This window comes from Clinocottus analis, unplaced genomic scaffold (assembly GCF_023055335.1).
Source record: "Clinocottus analis isolate CAN_PGR_092001 unplaced genomic scaffold, fCliAna1.0.p SCAF_1, whole genome shotgun sequence".
Lineage (NCBI taxonomy): Eukaryota > Metazoa > Chordata > Actinopteri > Perciformes > Cottidae > Clinocottus > Clinocottus analis.
In genome coordinates this window covers 20,540,958-20,567,533 of record NW_027175820.1, presented here as the reverse complement: position 1 = coordinate 20,567,533, position 26,576 = coordinate 20,540,958, and the positions used below count along the sequence as shown (strand labels likewise).

General features: G+C 43.2%; 2 protein-coding genes across 7 annotated transcripts in view; one reads left to right on the top strand and one right to left on the bottom strand.

The window, feature by feature from the left end:
- adcy7 (adenylate cyclase 7) overlaps positions 1-16,907 on the top strand; it is a 49,186-nt gene extending 32,279 nt beyond the window's left edge. Inside the window, exons 7-27 of one of the 4 annotated variants that reach the window (XM_068568500.1) lie at positions 2,262-2,373; positions 2,739-2,866; positions 3,293-3,451; positions 3,933-4,065; positions 4,616-4,801; positions 5,105-5,148; positions 6,672-6,731; positions 7,699-7,776; positions 8,444-8,513; positions 8,723-8,739; positions 8,899-8,983; positions 10,659-10,796; positions 10,942-11,049; positions 11,370-11,566; positions 11,741-11,852; positions 12,041-12,199; positions 12,852-12,998; positions 13,299-13,406; positions 13,560-13,674; positions 14,396-14,520; positions 16,103-16,907. In XM_068568500.1, coding sequence (XP_068424601.1) covers positions 2,262-2,373; positions 2,739-2,866; positions 3,293-3,451; positions 3,933-4,065; positions 4,616-4,801; positions 5,105-5,148; positions 6,672-6,731; positions 7,699-7,776; positions 8,444-8,513; positions 8,723-8,739; positions 8,899-8,983; positions 10,659-10,796; positions 10,942-11,049; positions 11,370-11,566; positions 11,741-11,852; positions 12,041-12,199; positions 12,852-12,998; positions 13,299-13,406; positions 13,560-13,674; positions 14,396-14,520; positions 16,103-16,249 — 2,428 coding nt within the window. In that variant the 3' untranslated portion in view covers positions 16,250-16,907. Of the gene's footprint in view, positions 1-2,261; positions 2,374-2,738; positions 2,867-3,292; positions 3,452-3,932; positions 4,066-4,615; positions 4,802-5,104; positions 5,149-6,671; positions 6,732-7,698; positions 7,777-8,443; positions 8,514-8,641; positions 8,740-8,898; positions 8,984-10,658; positions 10,797-10,941; positions 11,050-11,369; positions 11,567-11,740; positions 11,853-12,040; positions 12,200-12,851; positions 12,999-13,298; positions 13,407-13,559; positions 13,675-14,395; positions 14,521-16,102 lie in introns of all 4 variants that reach the window. The other 3 variants (XM_068568339.1, XM_068568264.1, XM_068568419.1) reach the window with 3 other exon arrangements.
- Positions 16,908-17,430: 523 nt separating this feature from the next.
- Positions 17,431-26,370, bottom strand: brd7 (bromodomain containing 7). 3 transcript variants are annotated; one of them, XM_068567980.1, is made up of 17 exons: positions 26,247-26,370; positions 25,675-25,868; positions 25,485-25,572; positions 25,338-25,395; positions 24,992-25,136; positions 24,516-24,626; positions 23,846-24,015; positions 22,793-22,907; positions 22,400-22,475; positions 21,934-22,041; positions 21,701-21,836; positions 21,272-21,383; positions 21,095-21,142; positions 20,204-20,291; positions 19,181-19,324; positions 18,427-18,558; positions 17,431-17,603 (listed from the first exon to the last, which is right to left on the bottom strand). In XM_068567980.1, exons 1-17 carry the CDS (start codon positions 26,293-26,295, stop codon positions 17,533-17,535), a joined length of 1,845 nt encoding a protein of 614 aa, XP_068424081.1. In that variant the 5' UTR covers positions 26,296-26,370; the 3' UTR covers positions 17,431-17,532. The 3 variants fall into 3 exon arrangements, with proteins under 3 accessions (XP_068424081.1, XP_068424155.1, XP_068424240.1); XM_068568054.1 differs by having other exon boundaries at positions 21,095-21,139; XM_068568139.1 differs by lacking the exon at positions 26,247-26,370 and adding an exon at positions 25,972-26,166.
- Positions 26,371-26,576: the final 206 nt, after the last annotated feature.

The following is a 26,576-nucleotide window of genomic DNA, read 5'->3' as shown; positions in this document are numbered from 1 at the left end:
TCAACGTGTGAACTATGGGGAGACCAGGGATCAAACCGGAAACGTTGTGGTTAAGGGATGACGACTACAGCCAAACTAAGTTCCTTCATAAAACACATAATTATTTTTCCCTAGCTGTCTACTTCATCTGTATTCCTAATTATAGAAAACCTCAGTTGTTCACTTATGTTCATGCTTCACTTCATAAAACACAGATGAGGCACAGATGCTTAGAAAATGCACACAAAAGGCAGGTTTCTGGGACCACTTCTCGTAACGACATAGATTATGATGTCTGTTTGTTTTCAGAGCGGTGACCCAGTCACAGCTCTTTGTTTCGTGAGGGGTTTTATTAATTTAGCAAGTGCTGACAGATATTGGGTCAGCTTAACTGAATTTTGGCAGATGACTCACCAGCTCTTTTTTTTGTTGATAAATGTATGCAAGATACAGCCTCTGCTTTCGCTCAATAGAGGACTTGCATTATAGTGTTTCTTGAGAGGAAAATTGCATTGTGGCTTCATTGGCTTTTTTTGAATAGAAAATGTATTTTCTCTGCATTGGCACTTTGATTTTGAAGAGCATTTCCTATTCTGATCAGTTTAATTGACAGAACAGAATAACATGAAACTGAAATGGCAACACAGACAGCAAGACATGCAGCAGAGTACTGGCTTATTGTCCACTGAGGTAAAATCTTGTCTATTAGAAGGTTTGGACACCAAACATGTGGTCTCTTATCAAGAGGTCATTGTGAAGACAGAAGGCATGAATACTACTATGTTCATTTAGTAAAAAGGTGTTGAATGATGGCAACGCTGACCTATTCTTACAATCACCCCAGTCAGGCCAGTCTGTAGCTGTACTGTCTCATGAAGCACCTGGCCGTTAGTCAGACAGTGAAACAGGTGCAGGAGCTGTGTCCCTCTGCTGGTCACCAGACAGGCAATTGTACTTTTTATGAGTGGGAGACAAAAAGGACAGGCAGGAGAGGGAGTGAGGGGAGGACATGCAACAAGGGCCCCGAAGGCAGATGGATCCTGGGCTGCTGAGGCGGCCCTGCATGGTGGAAAAAAAAAGAAGTAATTTCTCATCATGCTGTAGTTTATATGCACAGCGTTCATCCCACTTACTGACGTGTCCTGAGTGAGGACCATGGTCTCCGAGGCTCATTGTTCGAATTTTAGTTCCCACTGTGGCAGGTTAGGTGCTCTGTCTCTGTTGGGCTTTTGCCGAACTTCCAGCTGGTGGTGTCGGGGTCTTTGAGAGGTTAGATGCGATAACGGCGTCCTTCTGCGGTTCGCTGATAGGCAGCTTGTGATGATGACCAAGCTATGATCCAGCATTGAACCAGACAGGCTTTGTAATGAGTCACTGATTGGGTATACGAGAGATTAATGGGAGGATTTGCCTGAAATCCTGCATCCCAACTCATGGGCCAAAATGGTCATAATGGATCATAATGGGCCGACAACGTTGTGCAGAGACAGTCAGGCCCAGCTTTGGAGGACACAAATGGTTCAATGCTTTCCAGACTGGTTGACTGCTAACAGTGCACCAGGTGGTCCATATCCGTTTGTAAAGTTGATTGACAGGTTAATAAACGAGGGCTGATCTCCTAATATCAGTTACTGTATTTTTGTTTGCAGCCTGGGCCTGTAAATCACACAGCATTACAGATAGACAGAAGTTACATGGATAGTGGTTACCAGTTATTCATTGTGTTGAAGTGGAACGATAACGCACACTGGTTGCTGGGATGTCTCTTTTTGGGGAGTCTGCAGCTCTCACCCTCATGGATGTGAACTTTGAAGCATGCTGTGGTCACCGTTTTTTTGTAGCACACCTTTAAAGTGTTTAATTTTAGAGTTCGGAAATTTACAAACTGTTGAGTTTTTAAACGACGTAGTCTAATACTAGAAACAACAACAATTTTTTTTTGCAATAATAATAATAATGGTTTGATTTTATATAGCGCTTTTCTGAATACTCAAAGACGCTTTTCACAGGAATCATTCACACAGTGATGAGAGGAGCTACCATGCAAGGTGCCACATCAGGACTATCTAACTTTCATACATTGTAGTCGCAGGTACAGGAGCAATTTTCGGGATAAGTGTCTTGCTCAAGGTCACATCAACGCTGTCTAGCGGGGCCGGGGATGGAACCGCCGATCCTCTGATTAAAGGACGGCCTCTGCGAATGAGACATCTAGTTTTCCCTTTTTTTATGCAAGTGTGTTTTGCGTGTTGAACTCTCATCGTGTTATTTCCTCCTTTCAGTATTCTATATGCTGACATTGTGGGCTTCACCCGATTGGCCAGTGACTGTTCCCCCAAAGAGCTCGTCATTATGCTCAACGAACTGTTTGGAAAATTTGACCAAATTGCCAAGGTGAGCCATTGTTTGTAATTGCTTCTTGCCATTATGCAGAATGATGTTGACAGTATACCACCTAAAGAGATTGCAGCAGTAATAATGTAGAAATTTGAGTTGTGAGCTTTCTGCTGAACCTCATCCTGGTTGGGAAAATCTATGCTGGGCAGTTGAACACTCTCTTCTTACCAAGCCACAACTAAGCCACTTTAAACCTCTGTAATACAAGACTGTGGTTGTATTGATTGGCTCCAATGTGTTGGCATAACCTGTCTATCTGCACAGTGTATACAACCAGGCAACTTTATTTAAATATTTGCTTTTTAGAATATTTACCAAACCAATAACTATATTTCTCCTCTTCTCATTGCCATTGCTTGTAGGAAAACGAATGCATGAGAATCAAGATCCTTGGAGATTGCTACTACTGTGTGTCCGGGCTGCCTGTCTCTCTGCCTAAACATGCTAAGAACTGCGTCAAGATGGGCCTGGACATGTGTGAAGCCATCAAGTGAGTTTTTGCTATCCATTACCACCAACCCTGATTGAAACATATTGTGTCTCTCGATTTAACTCTTAAGAGATGTGGCGAGCACACTTCATTTTGAGATGAATTATGTTAATCAAGAAAGGTGAAGCATTCTCAGTAATTTTCCTTGAATTGCACAAGTTGAACTTGACATGCCATTTTAAAGAGCGTATTACACCAGTTGGAAAGACTGAGCCAATGTTGAATCTGCTCCAGGGAATGATGTTATTAAATCAGGTGTTGACAACAGGACTATTGACACATGGAGGCATACAATATGGCTTCACAGCGACACATGGAAAGAGCTGTCAACGTTATAGTGATTTCCTTGAAGGACAGTGATCTGCATACAGAAACAACTTATTTCGACAACAATGGGCTTTTGTATTGCTATGAAACATCATCCAGGCAGGTACGGGAGGCCACAGGTGTGGATATCAACATGCGTGTGGGCGTGCACTCAGGCAACGTGCTCTGCGGTGTCATTGGCCTTCGCAAGTGGCAGTTCGACGTGTGGTCGCATGATGTCACGCTGGCCAATCACATGGAGTCAGGAGGCCTTCCCGGGTAGGCAGTATTAATTTCACATCATGAGTTTCATAACTCTTTGTCCATATTCATGTATAATAGTTTGTGAATGTCATTATTTTTTCATATAGTGGTATTTACCAGGGTCCAACTATAGATCATGTGATGATTTAATATCATAATTATGTGGGGCTTTTTATAAGCCAAAGTAGCAAAATCACTTTTACTTTAGCAACTATGTTGCATAAGTTAATGTTGCTGGGGGGATGATACACAATGCAACTCTAATAAGATGAATTGCATAAAACCAATGATAACAATTTACATGTTACTTGTTTTATCATAACCTTACATAATCATTAATTATTTTTTTTTCATTACAAGATATTGTAAATGTTCCATTTGATGAATATTAATGCTACAGATACACAGTCTTTCATACCTAAAGGCATTTAAAATGTGTGAAAGAGCCATGCTATGCAAAGTATCACAAGCTTTCTCCTGCTCTTTCCTCGGTCAGACGTGTCCACATCACAGAGGCGACTCTGAAGCACCTGAACAAGGCTTACGAAGTAGAAGACGGCAATGGCCACCTCAGGGACCCTTACCTAAAAGAGCTCAACACCCAAACCTACCTGGTCATTGATCCTCGGGTAAGTTCTGTATTTGTCTGCATCTTCCTTGATTTCTGTTGGCATGATGTTGCATCCTACATGTCAACATTTGAATGTTGTATTCCAACTGCTATGAATCATGGTTTGCTGTAATTTCATTTTACAACAATCATAATTGTGCACAATTTGATTGGTTCTCCCCACTTGTTGAACTAAGCAAATTTCAGATTTATTTGGGTTCTGGACAGAAGTATAGTTTCATCTGCACAACATCACTTCATATATAGTTTTCTTCATATCTCTGCCTACAATTCTCCCCACTTTTCAACAGAACGCTTCCATGTATTGTGCACTTTCAACCAAATTTAGGTGACCATGCTCTAAGCAATCCAGCAGAATTGGATGAAATTCTGCCAAAATCGACAAAACTTGATTCAGATCCCGGTTAAAAACTTCTATGAGCACATCTGGAAGATTTCAGAGCCGTAGAGCTGTCCCTGAGTGCTCTTTAATGTCTTTCATGATTTAGGAATGTATACTCACCCTGTTTTCCTTGCCTCAGCTAAATGACATGTGTTTGTGTATGAAGTCTAAGGATCCATCATCCAACAGCCGGAGCGCTCCTAAACCCCGGAATGATGGTCTGAAGATGAGGGCGTCTGTGCGTATGACCCGTTACCTGGAATCCTGGGGGGCCGTCAAACCTTTTGCCCATCTTCAGAGTCGAGAGGGCTTCAGCCCAAACGCCATTGTCAACGGCAAGTCCCGCTGCAAGGTAAAGAGATGGTTGTTTGTTGTTTTTAAGCCAGCAATCTACATGATACATCATGGTGCTGTGTTAATTATTTGCTGTAGGATGTTAAAAGGCTTTAGGCCAGTATGAGGAAGTTCATGAATAAAAATAATATTAACAATTGATTTTGTAGCTTTTTGATGAATAACTGCACAGTCTTTGAAGGGTATCTCAAAGTAAATAATGTACACAATGACAATGACTTTGAGTTTCCGTTAGGTTGGTCTTCAACAACCACATTATCATCTGTTCATATTGAGCGGATGTTGTCCCTGTCTTTTCCAGGACATCCCTCTACGGCCAGCACCCGGCTCCAAGATCACTGAGAGGTGACTGTTACTATTTTTACACACAGTGTAACAACACTTTTGCTCAATAGCTGCAAGTGTTTTTCATCATCTGCTCTTGGAATCTGACATGGTCATCGCTTCATTATACAATTTCATTAACAATATCATGTAATACAGAAGTGCTCATTACATTATTGGCAATGTTCAGCTACACACATGTTTATGGATTATCATCATGTATAAGATGAATGCTTTTCATGAAAGCGTAGACATTTTTTTATGGTTTGATGTCACGAGCTGGTCAGCATAATGCTGTTATCATGGTGCTAATGAGGAGCAAACAGCCATGTCAGACAACTTGTTGATTTTCTTTCCGCTCACATTTGATTCCTGATTTAAAAAATGAGGCGTTTCAGATCCAATTGAATGTCTAATCTGAAGTGATTTACAGAGATCAGGCTGGATGTGTTGTGTTTTTGTATTGGTGAGGTATGATGCGTTTTGCCTTCCCCCTCAAACAGAATCCACATGGGACTATGGTCCATTATTAAGTCGTTAAAACTCCCGAACATCCCAGTGGGAATGAAATTACTCTTAAAATCAAACATCATTTGACAATATGTTCTTAATGGGCAACTGTGGCTCATTAGAGTAGGTAGAGCGGGCTTGTCCTTCAATCAAAGGATCGGCAGTTTGATCCCTGGCACCACTAGTCCTTGTGTCGATGTGTCCAGACAGTTGACCCTGCATGCTGTTCTGCGGTGTGTGAATGGGTATTAATGGTTAGATAGTCCTGATGGGCAGGTGGCACCTGGCAGGTGGCACCCATTCATGCACTGCCATCAGTGTATGAATGGGTGTGAATGGGGGAATTGGGCGCTTAAAGTGGCGGAAGACTAGAAAAGCTCTATACAAGAACAGTCCAATTACCATTTTTCAAAGTCAAACATCAAATAAAACATTTCCCAATAACTTTGGCTGTCATTCCTGAAAAGCAGGGTGAGTGCTGAGCTCTCTAACAAGCCCTTTTATTAACTTCAAATGTTGCATGATTATGGTTGTAGTTCACAATGGTTGATTCTCTTTGCCCGTCTGGCACAGGTAGTAAAGCCTTTTGTAAAAAGATATTTTAAGTGCAGCTACTGATTAGTGGATTGGACTCACCTACACACACATTGTGGGCTGGAGTAATGTGATTAGAAAATATAAGTGTGTGAGAGCAGAAGCATTCCACCTTGTGAGAATAAAGATCTCAAATTTGATTTCATACATGTATTCACTTTCCACGAGCGCAGGCGACAGCTAGTGAACGTGTCTGAGGCTGAAGGGAAATGAGGTGCACCCACTCACGCTTGGTGACATTAAGTAGCAGGGCATATTGTTTTCTGTGGTTAAAAGTAACAGTTATGAGTGTGCTTCTGTTGTTCAACAGCGGATATCTAGTAGCTATTTACTGTTTTGGATGGATTTCCTAAATTATTTGATCAGTGGCCCTGTTTAAGGCTCCCCACTTCTTTGTTGTGATGAATCTGTGTTTGTGTTTTACTGTTGGACCCTGACAGCTTTGATGAGTCTCTAGAAGAACCGTTCTCCTTGCCTACCCCTTCGTTCAGCAGCTATAAGTGAGTGGGGCCTTCATGGCCTGCAAGGTCCTTGTTCCCTCGGTGCAGTAGTTCTCAACCTTTTGGCTTGTGACCCAGAAAAACAACAACAAATGAATGCATGCTCAGAGCCACTTGTTTAAATTGTAAATATTAGATACTTTAAATACATAATTAGAGTGCTAACCATTGCTTGAAATTGCAGATTTGTACCCAGTAATCAGTCTGCTTCATGCAGTTTCTCAAAATCAATGATTTAAATGTCGTTAAATTGTTGTTGTTTTTTGGGAAGTGGAAAAGGCACAAATGTCTTAGTTATTACAATAATTAATAAAGATATCACACAAATAATTTCCCAAATAACAAATATAATTTCCACTAACCTTTACAATCATTCTGTGAGCCCCACATCCTAAAGAAAGTGTGTCCCCTGGCCTGCAGGGTGAGAACTACTGCCTTGGTGGAGAGCCTTGGTGTCCTAACAATAACCTGAGCAGTGGCGCCATACTGTTCTTTTCTCTCTGCTACCTCAGGGACACACATGACTTGAATAAGCCAAGGGAAACCCTGTAACCTGTTAGTGGACTGACATGCTCCTATTAACACTGATCACTGGCTGCGGCTTGTGTGTATCTGAATATGTGCATCTGTGTAAGCGTTTCCTTCCTGATGAAGTCTTGTCGGGGGGGTTTCCAAGCAGAAGCACGGCGGACACACTCCAGCTGAATCCCACAGAGGTCGTCTAACACACAGCACTCTGCATCCGGCACACTCCCTCTACATAACTCTCACAGGCACAAACCATGTTTCTCCTCTCTCACTAATGCTCAGAATGGCATTAACCACGTTGCCTTCAAGCAGAGCCAAACTGGACCTGAGTAACCCGCATGACCCGATCTGGTTTCTCAGCATCTGTTCCAGTCAGCGTGCGTGTTTCAGTGTCTGTCCGTCTGCTTCTCCCTAATTGTCGCTGCGATTTCCGGTGCAGGAACAAATCCCTGAAGAGTAAGTTTGATGAAGAGCTGCACAACGAGATGACTACCACCATCGACGAGCTCAGCAGCAAGTAAGCCCAATCACATTTTATGAACTTTGCACATTACATACAATAATGTAACTCAAATTGCATCGAAAAATGAGACTAACGTTTAAATTGGCGCTGAATCACAAAGCAGGTTTTTGATTTATTGGAAATGACTTGATATTAATAATGATATTCAAGCATGCCAGTGTGAGAAATTCCTCCAGCTGAGATATTGTGGCTCAAAGCTCTCAAGCTTGAGCGAATGATAGAAAGGAAAGCTAATTAACTGGACATTTTAGCACAGGCATTTACAGTTCCCAGATGCTGAATCCTACAGATGTTATTCCATGACTTTTCTTCCAGCATAACCATAAGGTTGTAATTTAGATTTTTGAGAGACATATCTTGAGAACTACTGGATGGATTACTATGAAACAAAATATTTTGGGTTATGTCCACATACCTGCCTAATAAGTGACATTCCCATCGGCCTCAGCTGTATTTTATGTTCAGTGCTCATGATGAAATGTTGGCGTGCTGATACCCCCCGTAGTACGATTGTGAGCACGGTAAAACATTACGCCTGATTAACATCAGCATTCTCATTGTGAGCATGTTGGCATAATGCTGTCATAAGTTCACTATGTACGTTGCCCATATCACCCACACCTAAAGCTCTCTTTCTTCCTTACTGCCTTTTCCTTGCCAGGCAGTGGTCGAAGACTGAGGAGAGCGGCAGTTTAGCTCTGTGGTTTCCAAAGAAAGATCTGGAAAAACAGGTTAGTTTCACACAAATCTGCATATGGATCATTAGAAGCATTCACCACTCCACATTTTCATAATTTCCATTCAAGCATTCCATCGCTGAACAAGAGATTTAGGTGACTTCTGTTTTTCCTCTTCTGAGTACCGAGCCCTGGACTTGCCGATGTTCAAACACTATGTTGGCTGTGCCACCTTCATCTTCCTCTGCATCTTTTCGGTTCAGATGTTAGTCACAAAGGAGTGAGTATGACCAGACTTTCCTCTGTTATGTTCCATTAAAAAGAAAAATCGATGTCGCCGCTTATGATGCAGAGCAGCAGGGAAGAAGAAACGCTGATGATTGTTTCTAGGAGAAGGAGAAACGGGAGATTGATTTTTTTTTCTTCCCGTCTCCCTCAGTCGACAGATGTTGGGGATGTCATTTGGAGTGTTGGTCTGCGTGCTGCTGCTGACCCTGGCCATCTGTTTCGCAGGTCACTTCCAGGTCAGTGTGTTAAGTTTTACGTTGACATTTTACAGAGATATATTAACTAAAATTCAGGTGATTGAAGTTCAAATGTCTTCTCGTTTTTGGGCAGTTTGTCCCGGTTAGCATTTCAGTTGGGGGGGGGAAAAAAGCCTCACAGCTAATCTGTCATCACTCTTTTATAGCAACCTCTCAACCGACATTGGACGCAGGTCGAGGGTCAGTTTAAAAACAAATAGTAATTTCTCCAGCAACACTTTTTTAAGTCCCAAATTGTGCAATGCTGGCCCAGGCCAACATGTGTATGACAAGTGCTTTGCTCTAAGTTGGTATTTCAAGAATTCAATTTCCGTGTGCATGGAAGTGAAAATTAAATGTGAAATTCTTTAACGGCTATTCAATTTCTGTTGTGTGAATGCCCCACAAGATGAATAAAAGTGTCAAGCCCTCAGGAAGGATGTACTTTTACTCACCATCTGCTTCCTCCCCCGCTGCATGGGCTGTATTATCCAACAAGCGATGTACAAATGAGAGTTTATTTAAATTAAAAACAAAAATGGAAAGAAGATTTAGCAAATTCCAAAACAGCTGCTATTCTTGTGCTTGTGATAACATTGTTGTTAGGACTGCTGTTTCCAAGGTCAAGGAATTAGTTTTGAATCTCAAAATAAATACAGGCATTCTGGGTCAGGTGGTTTGTTATGTATACACCCATTTTTGTCTCTTTTTAATTTGAAGCAGCGAGCCTCCACATTGAAAGAGAAACACTAAAATATACATTAGAAGAAAATGTTTCATTCGAGCATGTATTTTTAATCTTTAATCAGTTTCGATAATGAAATCCAAAGAGCCATGGCCAAAGGCATTGCGTTTTCATTATTCTATTCTAATATCTCAGGATGAACTGATTTAAATGTGGAGGTCAAAGGTCAAGGTCAAATGTAACCTCATGTCTGTCCCATTCTCAGAAAAGCGATATCTCAGAGAAGGCTTAGGAGGGAATTTCATTACATCTTGCACAAACATCCACTTGAACTCGAGGTCAAACTGATTTAAATAATAGTGCTCAAAGTTCAAAGGCACAAAAAAATAAATAAAGACTAAAGAACAAAATAATTTCTATGCAAATTATGACAATTTCCCACGAATGTCTAACAAAATAAAATGAGGAAGTGATGAGATTTTGGACAGATGAGGACGTTAAGCACAACCTGACTCGTTGGCGGAAACACACAACCGCAAAGGCAGTAATTCCAGTTTGTATCTGTTGTGAGAGAAGAACAAAAATAGGGATCAAGATATCCAACATCTATAAGAGGCTCCGAGGTCAAACACAAACAGATTACAATCGGCAAATGTTTTGTTATTAAAGGCCAGGGGGGAAAGGATGGGCGTACTGTGCTTCACCTAGCCAGAATTAGGTAGTGAGAGAATGGAAACATGTCATGAAAGCTATCCCTTGCATTCACCGTAGCTTTCAATAGCTAACCTTCTGACCTGGGCCATGACACCTGGCAATCAGTCCTGGAGTGTTTTCTCCTCTCAGACAGATTCCTCCACTGGAAATAGCCGGCTGTGACTCACTCAAACTTGATGTCTGGAGATGCATGAGTAAAAACCACATGCTCCCCATGCCTGTTTTGATTCCACCTCTCCTCCGCCTATCTCCTCACTTCTCTTTTCTCCTCTGCAGCGGCTGTTTCCAGAGAAGCTGTCGAGGTGCCAGTGGCTGCCAGCTGTGTCCGAGGCGGTGGTGAAGCGGCCGTGCGTCCGCCTCCCTCTGGCCACCGTCACCACTGCGGTCATTGTTATCCTGGCAGTGTTCAACCTGGTAAGACCGCGCTCGCATGTGGAGTGGGCCATTACAGACGCCGCTATTTCTAGCGGTGCCACACTTCATAGCTGCCATGCCAAACTTTAAAAGCACGCCGTCCAGCGGTCGCTTGTCACTCAGATCTTTTTTTATCCCCCCGCAGTGCTTCGTCAAGACTACTGTGCAAGAATGCCCCACGGCGTTTGATGACCCGCATCACGCAAATGATTCCCTTGAGCAGGAATTAGAGGACATGTTCTTCTACCTGCCTGTGAGTGATGGATTTGTTAGCAATAGGCAATATAGAAATGGCAATTTTTAATATGTTTTTTCTCCATATCAGACTGGATTAAATAGTATTTGCAAAAGGTTCTAGTATTTGTTTAATTGAGTACGAGGTAAGAGTTAAAGCTCGAGACAAATACATTGATAAAAATGTCCTTTCCTATGCTTACAATTACATGATAGTATGTTATTTCATTAATTGTTTGTATACTGCTTATAGGGGTCATTATATACATATAAAATACATTTTAATCAGGTTTGCTGTTACTGTTGTTTGACTCCATCCCTTGGCTTTCTCTTCCTCAGTACTCCGTGTTCTGCTGTATCCTCTCGCTCGTTGCATGTGGAGTCTTCCTCCGGGTGAGCTTTGAGCTCAAAGTGTTCTTCCTCGCCCTGGCCTCCACGGCGTACTACATCATCATCCTCAGCACCAACCGGGAACACTTTGTGGCCTACGGAAACTTTCTCTACGCTCAGCAGACGGACAGCTGGAACTGCAGCAGGTGAGAGTCGGTTGATAAGGAGCGCCACCTTATGACGGGACAATCAGAGCTGGCGGTCACAGTTCCATGAAGACGCATCCCATTTATTCACTTCGGCTCACACATAATATTCATGGTTGAAATTGTGTATATGGATGCAAAGTCAAGCCATGAATGTTTTCGTTTGTTCCACAGCAGAGAAGATCACACCATCCTGAGATGGTTAGGGCTCGTGAAACACCCCCAGGTGATGAGCTGCATTTACATCACCCTGTTCCTGGTCACTATGCTCATCATCTCACAACAGGTAAGGACAATCCCTACCTCTCTGTCCTCATTTTGAATCTCTCACTGACAAACTGTTCCTGTCGATGAGACGTATTGAACTCCTGGAAATGAGTAAATGAAGACGCTGCAATAAACCCAGGGAAGCTCCAGTGAATGAATGTGACGGTTTCCCTAATTTGTCACTCACTGTGTGTTTTTATCTGCTAGAACGAGTCCTGCTTCCGCCAGGACTTCCTGCTAAAGTATAAGAACCGCACAGAGCAGGACGAGATCGAGACCCGAGAGAACCTGAACCGCCTGCTGCTGGAGAACGTGCTGCCGGCACACGTGGCAGCGCTGTTTGTCGGGGAAAATAAAAAGAACGAGGTGAGGGGGATATGATGGAGGATATGATGAGTGATGAATGACTAACCAGTAAACCACCTTTCATGTAATATTACATGATTGCTTGCTCACTTCATTCAGCAATGGAAAGGTACATTTTCCCACCGCTTGATGGTCTCTTATAGTCACTCAAACCAACAGATTTGCTTTTGAGTGGCTTGTATGAGTGATTTTGGAGAACTTGTTGCATTCATTAATTTTCTAGTATTTTGATTTCACGAGTGGTCCAGACCTGTCCTAAGAGTGTAATCCAAGCCAAAGGTTTTCACTAATGGGTTGAGTTTTTTTCATTGTTGAGTTTAATAACCCTAAAGAGAATATATTTTATAGTTGTATTTTATTTTATAATGCAGTTACAATTTTGATATAATTCAAAAATGTATTCATAGAGCCAAATAATGTAACTATTTATTCAAATTGGCCCTATCAACACTACCAATATGAACATTACAAACGTTTATGCTAATTCACAATTGAGTATTTGATGACTCTGACTCTAAGAATTCAGCCCAAAACTATGAGTTGTCCTTATATTATCAACATAACTAGTAGACGTGAAGCCCAACAACGTCCAGTCTCATACTGGGTCAAACTATAAACTGTGCTTTTTGTATTTTTTGGTTCCCCCCCACAGGATCTCTACTACAAGTCATACGACTGTGTTTGTGTGATGTTCGCCTCGGTGCCGGATTTCAAAGAATTTTACACAGAGTGTGACATCAACAAGGAGGGTCTGGAGTGCCTGAGGCTCCTGAATGAGATCATTGCTGACTTTGACGAGGTCAGGAGCACAAAATAAGGACAAGAAAAACATCATCCATCAATGTATTACCAAGGGCTTGTTTACGATACATAACATCATATGATGTCTTTAAGCCCCCGATTTGTTATCGGTAGGTCTGTTGATGCATGTCCACTATGTGGACGGCTGGGCTTAAAACAGAACCGTATTATTATCTACACTCTTCAGAATAATGGCTAAATCCCTGCAATGTAAATAGCAACAGGAATAAACACTGTAAATGATGAAAGGAAGGATGAGGAAGCCAATCTTTTTTTTTGTTTTTCTCTAACCTAACAGCTGCTGTCCAAACCAAAGTTCAGCGGCGTGGAGAAGATCAAGACAATTGGCAGCACCTACATGGCGGCTGCAGGGCTCAGCGGGACGCCGGGTCAGGAGAACAATCAGGTGGAGTAGCTGCTGCTTCAGACCGGGGTCAGACCCGGGACAGAACCCGGGGCAAATTGGCCTTGTTCTCAGGAAGTCATCATCCTGTCATATAAAAAAACAGACATAAAGCTTGACGCAGTCATATTGAGGTTATTAAATCGGTTCTTCCAGGACAAGGAGAGGCAGCAGGCCCAGATCGGGAACATGGTGGAGTTTGCCATCGCTCTGATTGGGAAGTTGGACGGCATCAACAGACATTCCTTCAATAGCTTCAGGCTTCGTGTGGGTGAGTGTCGGCTTCAGCACAAACCTTTCATTGACTGTGTACTGCGCTGCATTGTATCCAGCTCTGTTAGGGCTGGCAACCCAACAGGTTACCTTGGTTACAATGGGCATGATTGGCATCTGTGTCGCGTTCCAGCCATGAGAGCGGTTACATTTACCGACGCTTGATTATTAGGTTGAAGAGTTAAACCTCTCCAACCTTTGACAGAAATGTGAAGCATCTGCTTTGTAATGTTGAGGATTTAAGAGCTTATTCTAAATTTCCACTCATAAATAACGATAGTTAAGTTAAGTACATGAAATAATGTATAAAGTGGCGCCAATAAATGGAGACATAACCCAACTTTAACCTCTGTGTCTGCAGTCCTGGCACAGTTGTTACCAGGCGGTTGATTCTTAGCAGACAACAGCATAAAAGTTTCAAACATTTACATTTCTTGGGAGATAAAAACATCCATAAACACTGAAACGTGTATCAACCTGCTTATCAGCGGCTGAGTCTAAACACTGTGTGACTTTGAAACAAAATCCACTTTTGTTTATTAAAAAGCAGTTTGGCACAGACTTGTTCTTTGACCGGTGACGTCTTACTTTTGCAAACAGCAGCCTGAGATCTGTACATGGATGACATGTTCTTTCCCCATTGAGAATCTTATTTTCTCTCTAAATTCAACACAATAACATTATTCAACGAGTTAAACTTGATTTTTCTTCCATCGCAGGCATTAATCATGGCCCAGTGATTGCCGGAGTGATCGGAGCAAGGAAACCTCAGTACGACATCTGGGGCAACACGGTGAACGTCGCCAGCAGAATGGAGAGCACCGGGGAGCTGGGAAAGATCCAGGTACATTCAGCACAGCCCAACAGAGGCAAACAGCATTATTCCATGTGGGGGTGTTGACGGTGAAATGGTCCCATGCCAGTTCTCACATTGTGCTCCTTAGCTTTGTGTCGCAGAGCTTAACACAAGAAACTCTTTCCGGGTTCAGAAAGATTCACTTTCAGACACTGGTCGATATTTGTTTGTCTGCTTTTGTGACAGAAAAAAAACGTATTCCTGTCCTCAGCCACTTATGAGAACATCGCATTAGATGCAAAGTGATAATGAAATAGATTGTGTCTGAATTAGGGATATAGTGTGACGAGCGCTTCTTGTCCATGTTCCAGAGGCGGTGACATCAGTGTAAGCGAGTGCTTCCAGTTGCGTTACCAAAATCCAAGTGCAGAAAGATATTATGTTATGTTATGAAAGAGGATTTCATACATTGTACGTTTGACAGTGTTCATCAGATGTGCAGCCGGAGAGAGGTCACTCGAGGCTGCGGCTGCAGCGTGGAGTATGTGACCGGCGAGGACCCCGCAGAATCCAAGCTGGTGGAGCATTTGCTCAAACTGCCCTCCAATGCCAACAGAAACTAAATCATTCTGCTGTATTAAATATGAGGGTGGGCAGTGGATGCTGTCACCGCCGATAGCCCAGAGAGAGCTACAGTTCGTGTGCATTAAAGCATAAAGGTGTTGCTCCTCACTGGGATGGAGATGTGTCAGAGACCCTCTTCAGGATCCTGAAGATGAACTGCAAAAGACAACCAAGACCAGTGGCGCAATTTTGGAGCGTTTTTTTGTAATTTTATTATTGTTCTAATTTAATGGTCTGCCTCCAAAGAAGGAGTGAGAGCCGCCAGCATGCTGCTGCAGCGGGCAGCTGGCACAGCAGAGAGATACGGCAGGGGGGGAAACAGCATGTACAGACGGCATTTTCTCTCATTTGACTGTACATTTAGGATTTATTTCGACCAAGCCAGAGCAGCTTATTGTTGGAACAGTAAAAAATGAAACTCACAAGGTTGTGTTAAGAGAGAAACTGGAGTTCAGAAGGTGTAAAGTTCTGTTTTTCTGGAAGGAATATTTCCTTCAACATTTTGTGAGCTTATCTGTTAATTATCAGACGCAGTGAACGACCCTGGTTCATGCAGGCACGGCTCCGCAGCAGAAAAGATCACGTTTCCCGTTCAATATAATAAGCACAGGGGATTTTATTTCTTTAATTTTATTTTCCCCTGCAATTGCTCTCTCTTGCTGTTCATCACTCTCATCGATGGATGCAAAGCAATTCATGCTTCAACTTCAGAAACTCCTGAAAGGACTTTGTGTCTGTCTACTAATGCCACTGCTCCCAAATGCAATACAACTATAGCTACAAAACAATGCAGCAGTAATGAAGTCGTAAATGAAGACATGTAATCAGTAAGAAGTCAGGTGTTACTGATCCCTCTGTGGATTTTGGGACTGCGCAATTTTCCTTTGTGTCTCCAGATGTGACTATTGAGCAACAAGACCCAATCCATGTTATAAACGTGCAGCTCCAAATGGGGCTTTTGTTCGTTTCTATAGCTGCAGTTGTAATTGTCTTTGTCCACTTCCAGGTGACAGTGGAAACGTCCGACGTGCTGCACAAGCTGGGCTACTCGTGCGAGTGTCGGGGACTCATCAACGTCAAGGGCAAAGGGGAGCTGAAAACCTTCTTCGTGTGCACCGACATGAGCAAGCAGCAAGGTATGGGTCTGAGCTGAGGCCAGGCCGCCACAGCCAACACAACTGGAGACGGACTCACGCCAAGAGTTTATGGACTCCACAAGTGTTGAGACAGAACAGACTGTGATGCAGCTGTTTCCTGCGATGGTGATGAATGAAAAACTGAAGCGCATGGAGGACGTTGCTTTGTGGTGGATATGACACCGAAACAACACTCTCTACTCCGCAGCTGTTGGGACGGCTCAGGACGTGGCGGTCATGGTGGAGAGATGGTCAGTAGTTTTTCTACATACATTTACGTCTAGTGATTGGTCACTTTTGTACTTTTTTTTTGTCTTTTAACTTAGATGTTGTTTGAAAGAATTGTATTGTACTAATGCCAAATACAGTTGTGTATTTTTTTTTTTTTTTTTTGAAAGGCCTCTGGTCCTTTAAAAACAAAACAATGGATTCTGTTTGGATCATAATTTGAAACCCATCTGGTTTTCCTGTTTTGAGACCGGATGACACACTGCTCCGTTACTGTGTAATGAGCATGACATGTGAGGCGGATAGACGGAGCCGGTTCAATAACAGAAACAGGCTGTACAGAAGATAAATATAAAAATACAATGTAAAAACTCTTTCCTTGCTCTTTTCATGTTCACATCAATAACATTAGTACGTTTCACTCTCTGGCCGAGCTGAAGATCCTCGTTGCTGAAGATCCTCGTTGCTGTATCAACACATTTGCTTTTCCATGTGATCCTTTATGTTGTTTCGGCTGTGTGGTCAGTAACAACCGTTTAATTTTACACATTTAACGATAGTTTCTGCATTTCAAAAGGAAATACACAAATCCATGTGCTGCATGTACATCATCTGTTCAAGTGCATATTCTGCTTGTCTGCATAAATGCTGCAATGAGGGAAACGTGCAACGCTCTCCTTGGTGTCCTTAAGTCTGCGTGATCCAACAATCTGCCTGCCGTCAACGGGTTTTCTGCCTCCTGCTCAGATGAACTGATGTCAGCGCTGTGCGTCTCTGAAACTTGACTCGTCTTGTGGCCTTATCTTTTGAAACCATCACTTTCTGTAATTGTGGTTAGATAAAATAATAATAATGTATTGGCCTTTATGTGAACAAATGTGACATTGAATTTTGTACAGCTCCAGAATGTAATAAATGTTTTCCTAAGTCTGCAGTTTGTCAAACAATATTTCACAAGAGCCAAAGCGTATATATTAAAAAAAAGAGGTTTAATGACTGAAATGCATACAAATGTTACACAAAAAGCACTTTTCATACAAAACTTAAGTTATCAAACAGTGAAGGTGGCTCGTCATACGGTGATGACTGGAACTGGATCTTGACAACCGGACAAGGACTCCATCGGTTCAGCCGCCTCCTGAACTGAAACATTGAAGAGTTTTGGATGCTAAGTTCTTGCTGACACGCTGTATTTGTAAGGTCAAGTTCAGACTTCACTTCCCAAAAAGCCAACATATAAATGCTATTCAGTAATAGAGGCAGTATTCAGATCTTTTACTGAAGTAAAAGTACTAAGATTACACTGTAGAAAACACAATATAAGTATAATCTGTATAAATATATCTAAATCATTTAAAGTATGCAGACAAATTCTCTCTGTGACCGTTATACTATTATATATTATATCATTAGATTATATTTACTTGTGAATTCCTGGAGTTGGTTGAGGTGAAGCTATTTAGTATAAAGGACTGCAATTTATGATTATCTGCGTTATGGATTAATCTCCTGGTTATTTTCTCCGTTAGTCGGTTGACTGACTGGTTTGTATGAACCTTATTGGAGGGAAATGCTGTCACAGGTTCTCAGAGCCCAAAGTGACACCTTCACAATGCTCGTTACGTCCAACAAGATGGATTAAGAAGGAAATGAACTTGAAATACTATTTTTTTGTATTTTAAAAAAAAAACTTATTTTGCTCTTCCTAGTATTTGTATGGGAAACTCTTTATTAGAGAAGTAACTAAAACATGCATGTCAGATACCTGCAGTGTAATAAAAAGTGCAGTTTTTCCTCTGAAATGCAGTAGAGTAGAAGAGCATGATAATAAAAGACAAAGTACAGGCACATCAACTCTTGTAAAACAATAAAATGCACTTGGTTACATTCCATCACTGATGGTGTTCAACACACAGACGAGCAGAATGGTAGTTTGTTCTCCAAGTATGTCCGGGCGGGTATTTACCTGTGGTGAGGTCAATGAAGGGTTCTGGAGGACCGGCGATGCCCATGGCCCTCCTGATGCCGTAGACACTGCTGACGTCACACGGGGCCACCTGGCCAGTCAGCGCAGCCAAGTTCCCCGTCACCTTCTCAGCTGCAGACGAAGGAAGAGTCAAAAGGGAACATCCATGACAAGAAGAGGCCTTTGGGGCCAATCACAGGCGGTCAAGGTTTAACTCTCAAACTCACAGATTTCTGCCTTTCATTCCACCTTTAGCCAAAACATTTTGCACCACAGGAAGTTCTGCATTATCTTTCAGGAGTAGTTTGACTTTCTGAGAGTATTTTAAGAATACTGATACCATTAAATATGAATCTACCACTAGTAGCCAGTTAGCATAGCTTAGCATAATGATTGCACAGCGGGGGGGGGGGGGGACAGCTAGCCCGACTCTGTCCAAAAGTAACAAAATAGTTAACAGCACGAGTTCTCTGTGCATTATTCCATATAGTGACAAATCTTTTAGCACACACTAACGCCAGATTTAAGGTGTGGTGCTTTTGGGCATGGCCACTTTGAGGAATACAACCCTGGGAATGAGGTCTACGTTGGTGATTTTAAAATCGTATCGCTGTCTTAACTGAATTGCAGTCCGTAGCTAAAAGGAGACCCGCCCCATCAGCGTTGGGTGGCTGCTTAAGATGTGAACGTTGTCAGAGGGCTACAGCTGGTGGCGATGGTTGGCCAGCAGGAACAAAAGGGGAGGGGCTCTTACCCAGCTCCAGCTCCTTAGCAGTTGGTGCCAGCAAGCAAATCATGTTAGGCGGCTGCTTAGTGCTCAGACGCTCCCTCTGTGCTTCCTGCAAGTCACGCAGGAGCTTTGTAGTCTCGTCCAATTTCTGCTGGAAGTGCAGGGCCTCTGTGACAGATCGGAGAGATGGAGTGGGGGGAAACACACATACCGTTAGCTGCTCGGGTCCTCAGTTGCATATATTGAACACAATGCATCCATTCTCTCTCGGTCCGGTTGTGGACCTCTCTGCCTGACATTAACATGTAGGAGTGCAGAGAGAGCACAAGGGGAGAGGATCAACTTTGATAGGCTGTTAGAAACATCTAAGAGGATACATAATGGGGTGCGGGATGGCTTAATGGCTCATCGAACTGCTTCAGATGAAGGTTGCTTTTTTTTTCAATGACAAAAAGCATTTACGGTGTGATTCTGACCGTCTTTGTTCACATATTCCTTTGAACCACGCATAAAGCAGTCAGGGCTGCCCAGGTTCAGAAACCCGTGCCCTGCTCTCTGGGTTGGACACATCCCATCTGGGATCTTCCATGAGAGTGGGTAGTTATTTCAGTCGTGTACGTTCATTACCAAAATGACACCCCGAAGAAAACATGTTGAATGGTTTTTTTGGGGTTTTCTGTCCGATTCTGAACTGAATAAGCTACGAAGCTATTTATTGTGCGTCATCTTTTTTTAATCTATGTGGCGGGTTAATACTAATTAAGTGGAAAATCCCCAAAAATCTCGAAGTGCACCTTCTCAAAATGTGAGGATTTACCAATTCTTCCTATTTCTATTATTGTAAAGTGAATAATTTGGCTTTGGAACTGTTGCTTGGACAAAACTATGCATTTGATATTTCCCTCCAGCAAACAATTTTGTGACAGAGCAAATGGTTACTCAATGAAGCTGGAAAAAGACTGTCCAGACCTGCAGACATATTACAAAAAGACTAATCCATAATGAAAATCAGTGTTAGTTGCAGACTACGTCCGACAGAAGTTTTACCCCCAGAGAGCTCCTCGGCCGTCTGCAGGCCGGCGGCAGAGTGCAGGAAGTCCAGCCTGTTGCAGTTGGACGCTTCGGGTTTAGCTACCTACGAGAGACGAGAGAGAAGACGACACGTTTAGACGGGTTTCAAAAACAAGAAAAAAAAACACCAGACAGCTGACGCTTCAAGGGCATCCAGGCCCTTTGAAGCCCCTTCAGTCACGCTGCTTCTTCGCTCCACTAAAAATCAAACCTAATGAAAAGCTGCAAAAGCGAAAAGAAAAAAAGAAAAAAAAACCCGCGGAAGGGGATGAGAGCGAGCTGGAGCGCGGCCAAGAACAGCAAATAGCCCGGACAGAGGGTTTCTGTCTGCCTGACGCAGGGGCCCGCGCTCTGGTTTCCTCCGCTGCTCTGAGGAGCGATTCAGTCGCGCAGCCAGCGGGCACTGGAAGAAAACACGGGCCTCTCCAGGATTCTTTTGACAGCGGGCCTCGCGCGAGTAGCACCGCTGTGTTTTTCAAAAAAAAAAAAAAAAAAGGGGGGGAAAATGTTCTTTCCGTGCGTGGACGGATCCCAGCGAAAAAGGCTGGCCCCTGCTATGTTGACACAGCTGGCTCGACGTAGCAACAGCCCGCCGAGGCCGTCTGTAATGACAAAATGAAATCAAGTACCCGCACATGAGGCGTAATGCGAGAACACGTGCTGTACGCCGAACGACCCCGCGGCGGGAGCTCCTCTTCACACATCACATCCAACACCGATGCGGGTGGATGGCTTCGGCTTTGTGTTACACAGCACACGCTGATATTTTGTCATTATGGACTTGATGTCTCGTTCCCTGAACTGTACAGACCGTGTATCTCTCAGGACGGGGTTTTTTTTCTTCTTTTTCTGGGTATCAACTCTCACCTCCATGTCACTCGGGTCCTCTTGAGTGTTTGTTTCCTTCTCCACCTGCTGGATAGGCGGAAGAAACCACAACACACAACTCCATCAGTCAGTTGACACCATCTTACATTTCTATCCCTTGCTGTTTGACTCGGTCATAAAGAAAGCCCACTTGGATGAGTTTAATAAGACGCTTACCGGCTCGGCTTCCTTCAGGGATTTTGAATGCTCCCCGTTCGTAATCGCATCCAGAACATTGTCCGCCAGTTTGTACACGTACTCGTCTGATTTGGCGAGGTACTTTGACAAGCTGCCAAACACACGGAGAACAAAACATTTACAGCTATTGTTTCTGAGGCAGAAGCGGGGGTAAAAATCACAACCACGTTCTTGGCCAAGAACAACGAGAAGACGATATTGACGCCGCAGACGCCACGACCGAACCTCCTGGAGGGACGGTGGAATACACGGCGGAGAAAGCAGATGAAACCAAGTCGGGATGAGGCCCAGTCTACGGCCGAGTGCAAAAGAGGAAAGTCTGGAAAGTAATCAGCATGGAATGCCTCAAGTGACGTTCTGTGTAAATGCCACAGAGCCCGAGTGCGTCCGCGGTCACGCTGCGCATACCTGTCTGAGCCCAGAGGCTCGGACTCCTCGCCATAGAGGGAGGAGACGAGGTCAGAGTCCTCCTTGCTGATGTTGGCAAAGCTGGAGTCGTAGGTGGGTGCGTAGGAGGTGAACGGCCCGTAGTTGACGTAGGACACTGTGGGAAGGGTTGCTTGTTATTATCTCGATCGGTCTGGTGCTGAGTGTCTGATATTAGTGACGTGCAGGAACATTAAGCTGCAGCCGCGCGTTACCTGGTGTGATCCGGTTCCTCTTGTCCTCCCTGAAGCCCTGCAGGCTGTTCACGCCGCTCTGCAGCCGATTGGACATCATGCCCAGTTTCACGGGACAGTACCCGGCATCTGCAACAGGGAACATGCTGACATTGAACTAACTGTCAGAAGTCATCTCCACACCGCAGTTTCTTTATTTATTAAAGACCCATCTGCATTTTTTTTTCAAATCAGTCATTAATAATTGGCAAACTAAGTCCAAGATGACATCTACAAATTGCATTTTTTTTTTCCTGTCCAAGCAGCGCTCTAACATCCAAAGATGTTCAGTTTACAATCTCATCAATAGAAGTGTGAGAAAAAGCAGCAACTCTTCACATTTCTAAAGTTGGAACCAGTGAACTTTTTGACCTGTTTTGATTGAAAAAAAAAAAAAAAAGAATTATTAGGATTTTGTTTGTTCCACTATGATTCCAGAAGGACCTACCTCCTGCTGATGGATCTGCAGGGTTGAGGATTGTCATGGTGGTGGAGCCGTCAGCCTTTCGTCTGGCAAACTCCAACTACACAACAAATACATGAAAGGGCTCAATAGCAGCAAACACCCATAAAAAGATGTGTTGTGGGTCAACTTTGTGATGGACCTTGAGAACATTGGACAAACATCATTTGTTTGATCGACCAACATCATCACATGACCAGAATATGAAAAAAATCTATTTCCATATGAAGCTAATAGAGAAGTATATATCTTATCTCAACAGTGGGATTTAACATGAGCCGCTTTATTTTTCAAGAGCAGGGTTTGTGATTTCTTTTTAATAGTGGATATGTCAATTTGAAAGACAATAAATAAAGAGTTTTCACGCTGCTTCCTCACATCACACTGCAGCACTCGGTTGGACAGCTTTCCTCCAGACTCCTCGATGACCTTGCGGATCTCCTGAAGCTCTTTCTCTACCTTTGCCGCCTCGTCCTTGGAGTCCTTTTCCTGTCTGCAAAGGAAACACGACTTGAAAGACGAGACAGATGAGACACTTCGGTCCCGAATGAAAAGGTTTTTTTATGAAGTGAAAAGAGAAGAAAAAAAAAACATGCACACTGCAGCAAAACACTGCCAAGGAGAAAACCTGTGCAAGTGCTTCTGTTCATTAAAAAACCACCTACATTCTCCCTTCATTCCTCCTGGAAGCCTTTCATTGACGTCAATAAGCGCCATCATGATTTTAAACAAAGCAACTCCTTCATTACGGAAGGTAAAAAGTGGATGAATGAAGAAAAAAAGCACAGGAAACGTTTTTTTTTTTTTGCCCGGGTGTTCCTCTTACAGCGAGCCGTCAATGACACATGCCTTCAATTGAAAAGGTTCTGTTACAGCGCTGGGCACCAACACAGACGTAAAAGACGTGCAGCCTTGAGGGAGAACAAGACCCAGCATGCTGTGAGGCATTCTTGACATTCTCAGCCTCCAGCGGTGGAAACGCGATTTCACTTTAGTTTCAGAGGAAAAAAGGCTCACACAAAACCAACAGTGTGCGGGAAACTGGTTCCATCCGCGTCCGGCGGTTTAGTTACCTCCACCTCACCTGTGTTGACATGCTTACTAATGTCTCCAATTGTTGCACTATCCACTTTGCTGCTGTAATACTGCAAATATCCCCCGCTGTGGGACCAATACAGGATAATACTATTGTATCTTATGGTTTTAAGAATCAGACAAGCTGGAAACTAAAGTTTAGTTCAAGATCAACTTAAAAAGACTTCAGAATGGTGTAAAAATAGCACAATTTAAGTCGTGAACCAATAGTCGTGATTATCATTTCACTTCCTCGCATTGGAATCTGGGCACTCAGAGTTTAAGAGCAGCTGTGCTGAAGTGGCATATGACTGTGACTTTAAGAAACATGAACTTATAGTCAGCCGGTTAAAGGACCTGGGAGTGCCGGGTGTCTGGGATCTCTCGCTGGCGCCTGTGGTCGAGGGTCCTTCTCTGTTCTGACCCAGGCCGGTGCCTCCTTGGTCCTCGGTCTTTCCCGGCAGTTTGGCAGAAGGGTCGAGGCCGGACATGAACTCGATGCTCTGCTTCAGGCTCTCCAGTCTTTCCTATTGGAAAGATGATTCAAAGTTGTATTTTTCTTAGGATCAGGAAGGAGAAGAAAACCTGCTGCATGAACCCATTGGTGGGACTGCTGCGACAGTTGGAGGCAATCTGCTGCCCTCTTCTGGTGCTTTATAGCAAAAGCAATGCCACTTCATTTTGTTTCAGTGCTCCACATAAAGTTAAGAACAACACTGGTGCAACAAGTGAAGAAAACGTATCGAGTAGAAAATGGAAATATGTATATATGTGGTGCATTAAATACCATCGAGGTTTAAAGAAGCTTAACTTTGAGACTTTTCTGTCTTGTTTTGTTAACAAAGGTCGAACTAATCAGCACTGTAAACTGTAGTTTTAAAACATTTTACACATTAAATTACGAGGAGACAGAACGTTAATATCAGAGTCAATGTTCTAAATACACTCAAGTGAACAACAGGACGATCCTGTCTAGTTGTTATGATCCCTGAAAGAGATTTGTTTTTCTGAATCTTCCGTTTCATACCTGGTTCAGGATCTTCAGTCCAGAGTGTAACATCTTCCTAGCTGCTTTATGGTAAATCGTCTCCGGTTTGTTGTAAATCATGGCGTTTTCACACATAACCCTGAAATCCATCTGCGTCAACACACAACACATCAAACAAATCATTTGGGTGTTTCGGCTTTATAGTCATTTGTTTTGAATTCTCTTAGTTTGACAGTGATCCAACACGTTCAACATTTCCCAAGTTGAAGCTATTTTACGGGTTGTTCCGTCACGTCTTTTTGACCTTAAATATTGGTTATCTACCCGATCAGATACTACTGTTCATCTAAATGTTGATTAGATATGTATCTGTAGCCTTTTAAATATGACACACCTAATTGTACACAAGATACCTGATCCAAATGCTGAAAGTCCTGATTTAAAACTATAAAGTTGGTAAGATAAACATCTCGCTGTGCATCTACAGTACCCATGTGTATTAAACCAACACGTACCTTGATTTCATCTAAAGACTGATAGCAATCCTTCTTGACTTTGTCCTTCATTGTACTAAAGTCCATCGGCCGTCTGATAATCATGGAGTACCCTGGTGCAATGAGGTCGGTAACCGGAAAGGAGAAGAATGCACTGGGATCTTTCCTGCAGAGAAAACACACAAACACGAACAGTACTTATTCACCGCAGAAGGCATGTGCTAACATTACCGTCGGGTTAGAGGGAGGCTAATGGTCAGCGATATAATCACATGCACTCTGTGAGGAGAGTGGCTGCTAAATGTGCAAGTGCTCATAAATAAACTAACACACTCATCTCATATACAATACATGATCAATGCTGCACCTTTGGAGCTGCCTGATGAGCTGGTTCAAAGCCTCCTGCAGAGGAGTTTGTTCCTTTTCTATGAGCAAAAAATAACAAAAGCATCAGGGAAAGTTTTGCAGGAAAAGTGTCGACATAAACCTCGGACAATGGGGAATTGAAGACTACCTTCCTGTTTATCCAGCTCTGAACGTATCGGAGTTCTGCTCCGTTCATCCTCCTCGTTCACTTCCGGTCCTTTCTTCTTTTTTGTCATCTTGAATTACAGAAACAAACATGGAAATGTAACACGAGGACAATGCATGTAAACTAAGTGCTCCCTTAAAGAGGGATGCTCTATGACTTTCAGTCGCGTTACCTTTTTCTTTCCCTTGTCTTCCTCCGGAGACCCAAAGCTCTTCTCTTTATCCTTCTTCTTTTTCTTCTTCTTCTCTTTGGGTTTGTCGCAGTCCGCCGGCTGCTCGTCATAAAACGTATCCAAACTCGAGCTTCCCGTCGTCACTTCGTTTCCTGACACTTTCAACACCAGCTTCAGTGGTCTCTCTCCGTACTCTGCAGATACGAAGTCAACAAATTATCGAGCTGACGATCGGTAACTGTTCATGGCTCACAGCTGAGAGATGCTAGAAACAATAGTCTGTCACAGCTAGCTTACCTAGCAGGCATTGTAGTGGCGATACAACGACAGCTGACGCTGTATTGTACTCTTACATTGCCTGCCTTGCATTCATACCGAATTATGGCATATTGAAAAAGTGAGGGGGAGTAAACAAGTATATCAGTCCTGTAGCTAACGCTAGCCTAGTAGCACGCTAGCTGATCAGCTAGGTTTATGGCCGTGCTAACAATAGTTTCCAGCACCGTATTTAAAAACAAATCAACAAATAGTTCAGGTGGAAGAGTGTTCGAAATGTGGGCGGACCTAATTACCTTCATATGCGTGTTTTTCGGACTTGTGCTTTTTGTGCTTCTTGCCCATTGTTTGTATTTTGATCCGGCACCGGCTGATCGCGCTCTCGGCTCTCCGTGTAGGCGGAAGAACGGAGGTGCCGGGTAAACGACGCAGCACGACGAAGGCCTCCAGCGCCCCCTGCCGGCGAGGCGGTGGTACTGCGACGTGGTTTGACCGCCCTTATCGTCGCTAGGGGGCGAAGTAAGCTTTGTATTAAACTTGGGCTAAGCCCTGCTAAACTTCTACCCGCTTGTGATTCCAGATGTTAACTGCCAGACGGTATTATGCACAATGTATTTAAAGGATTT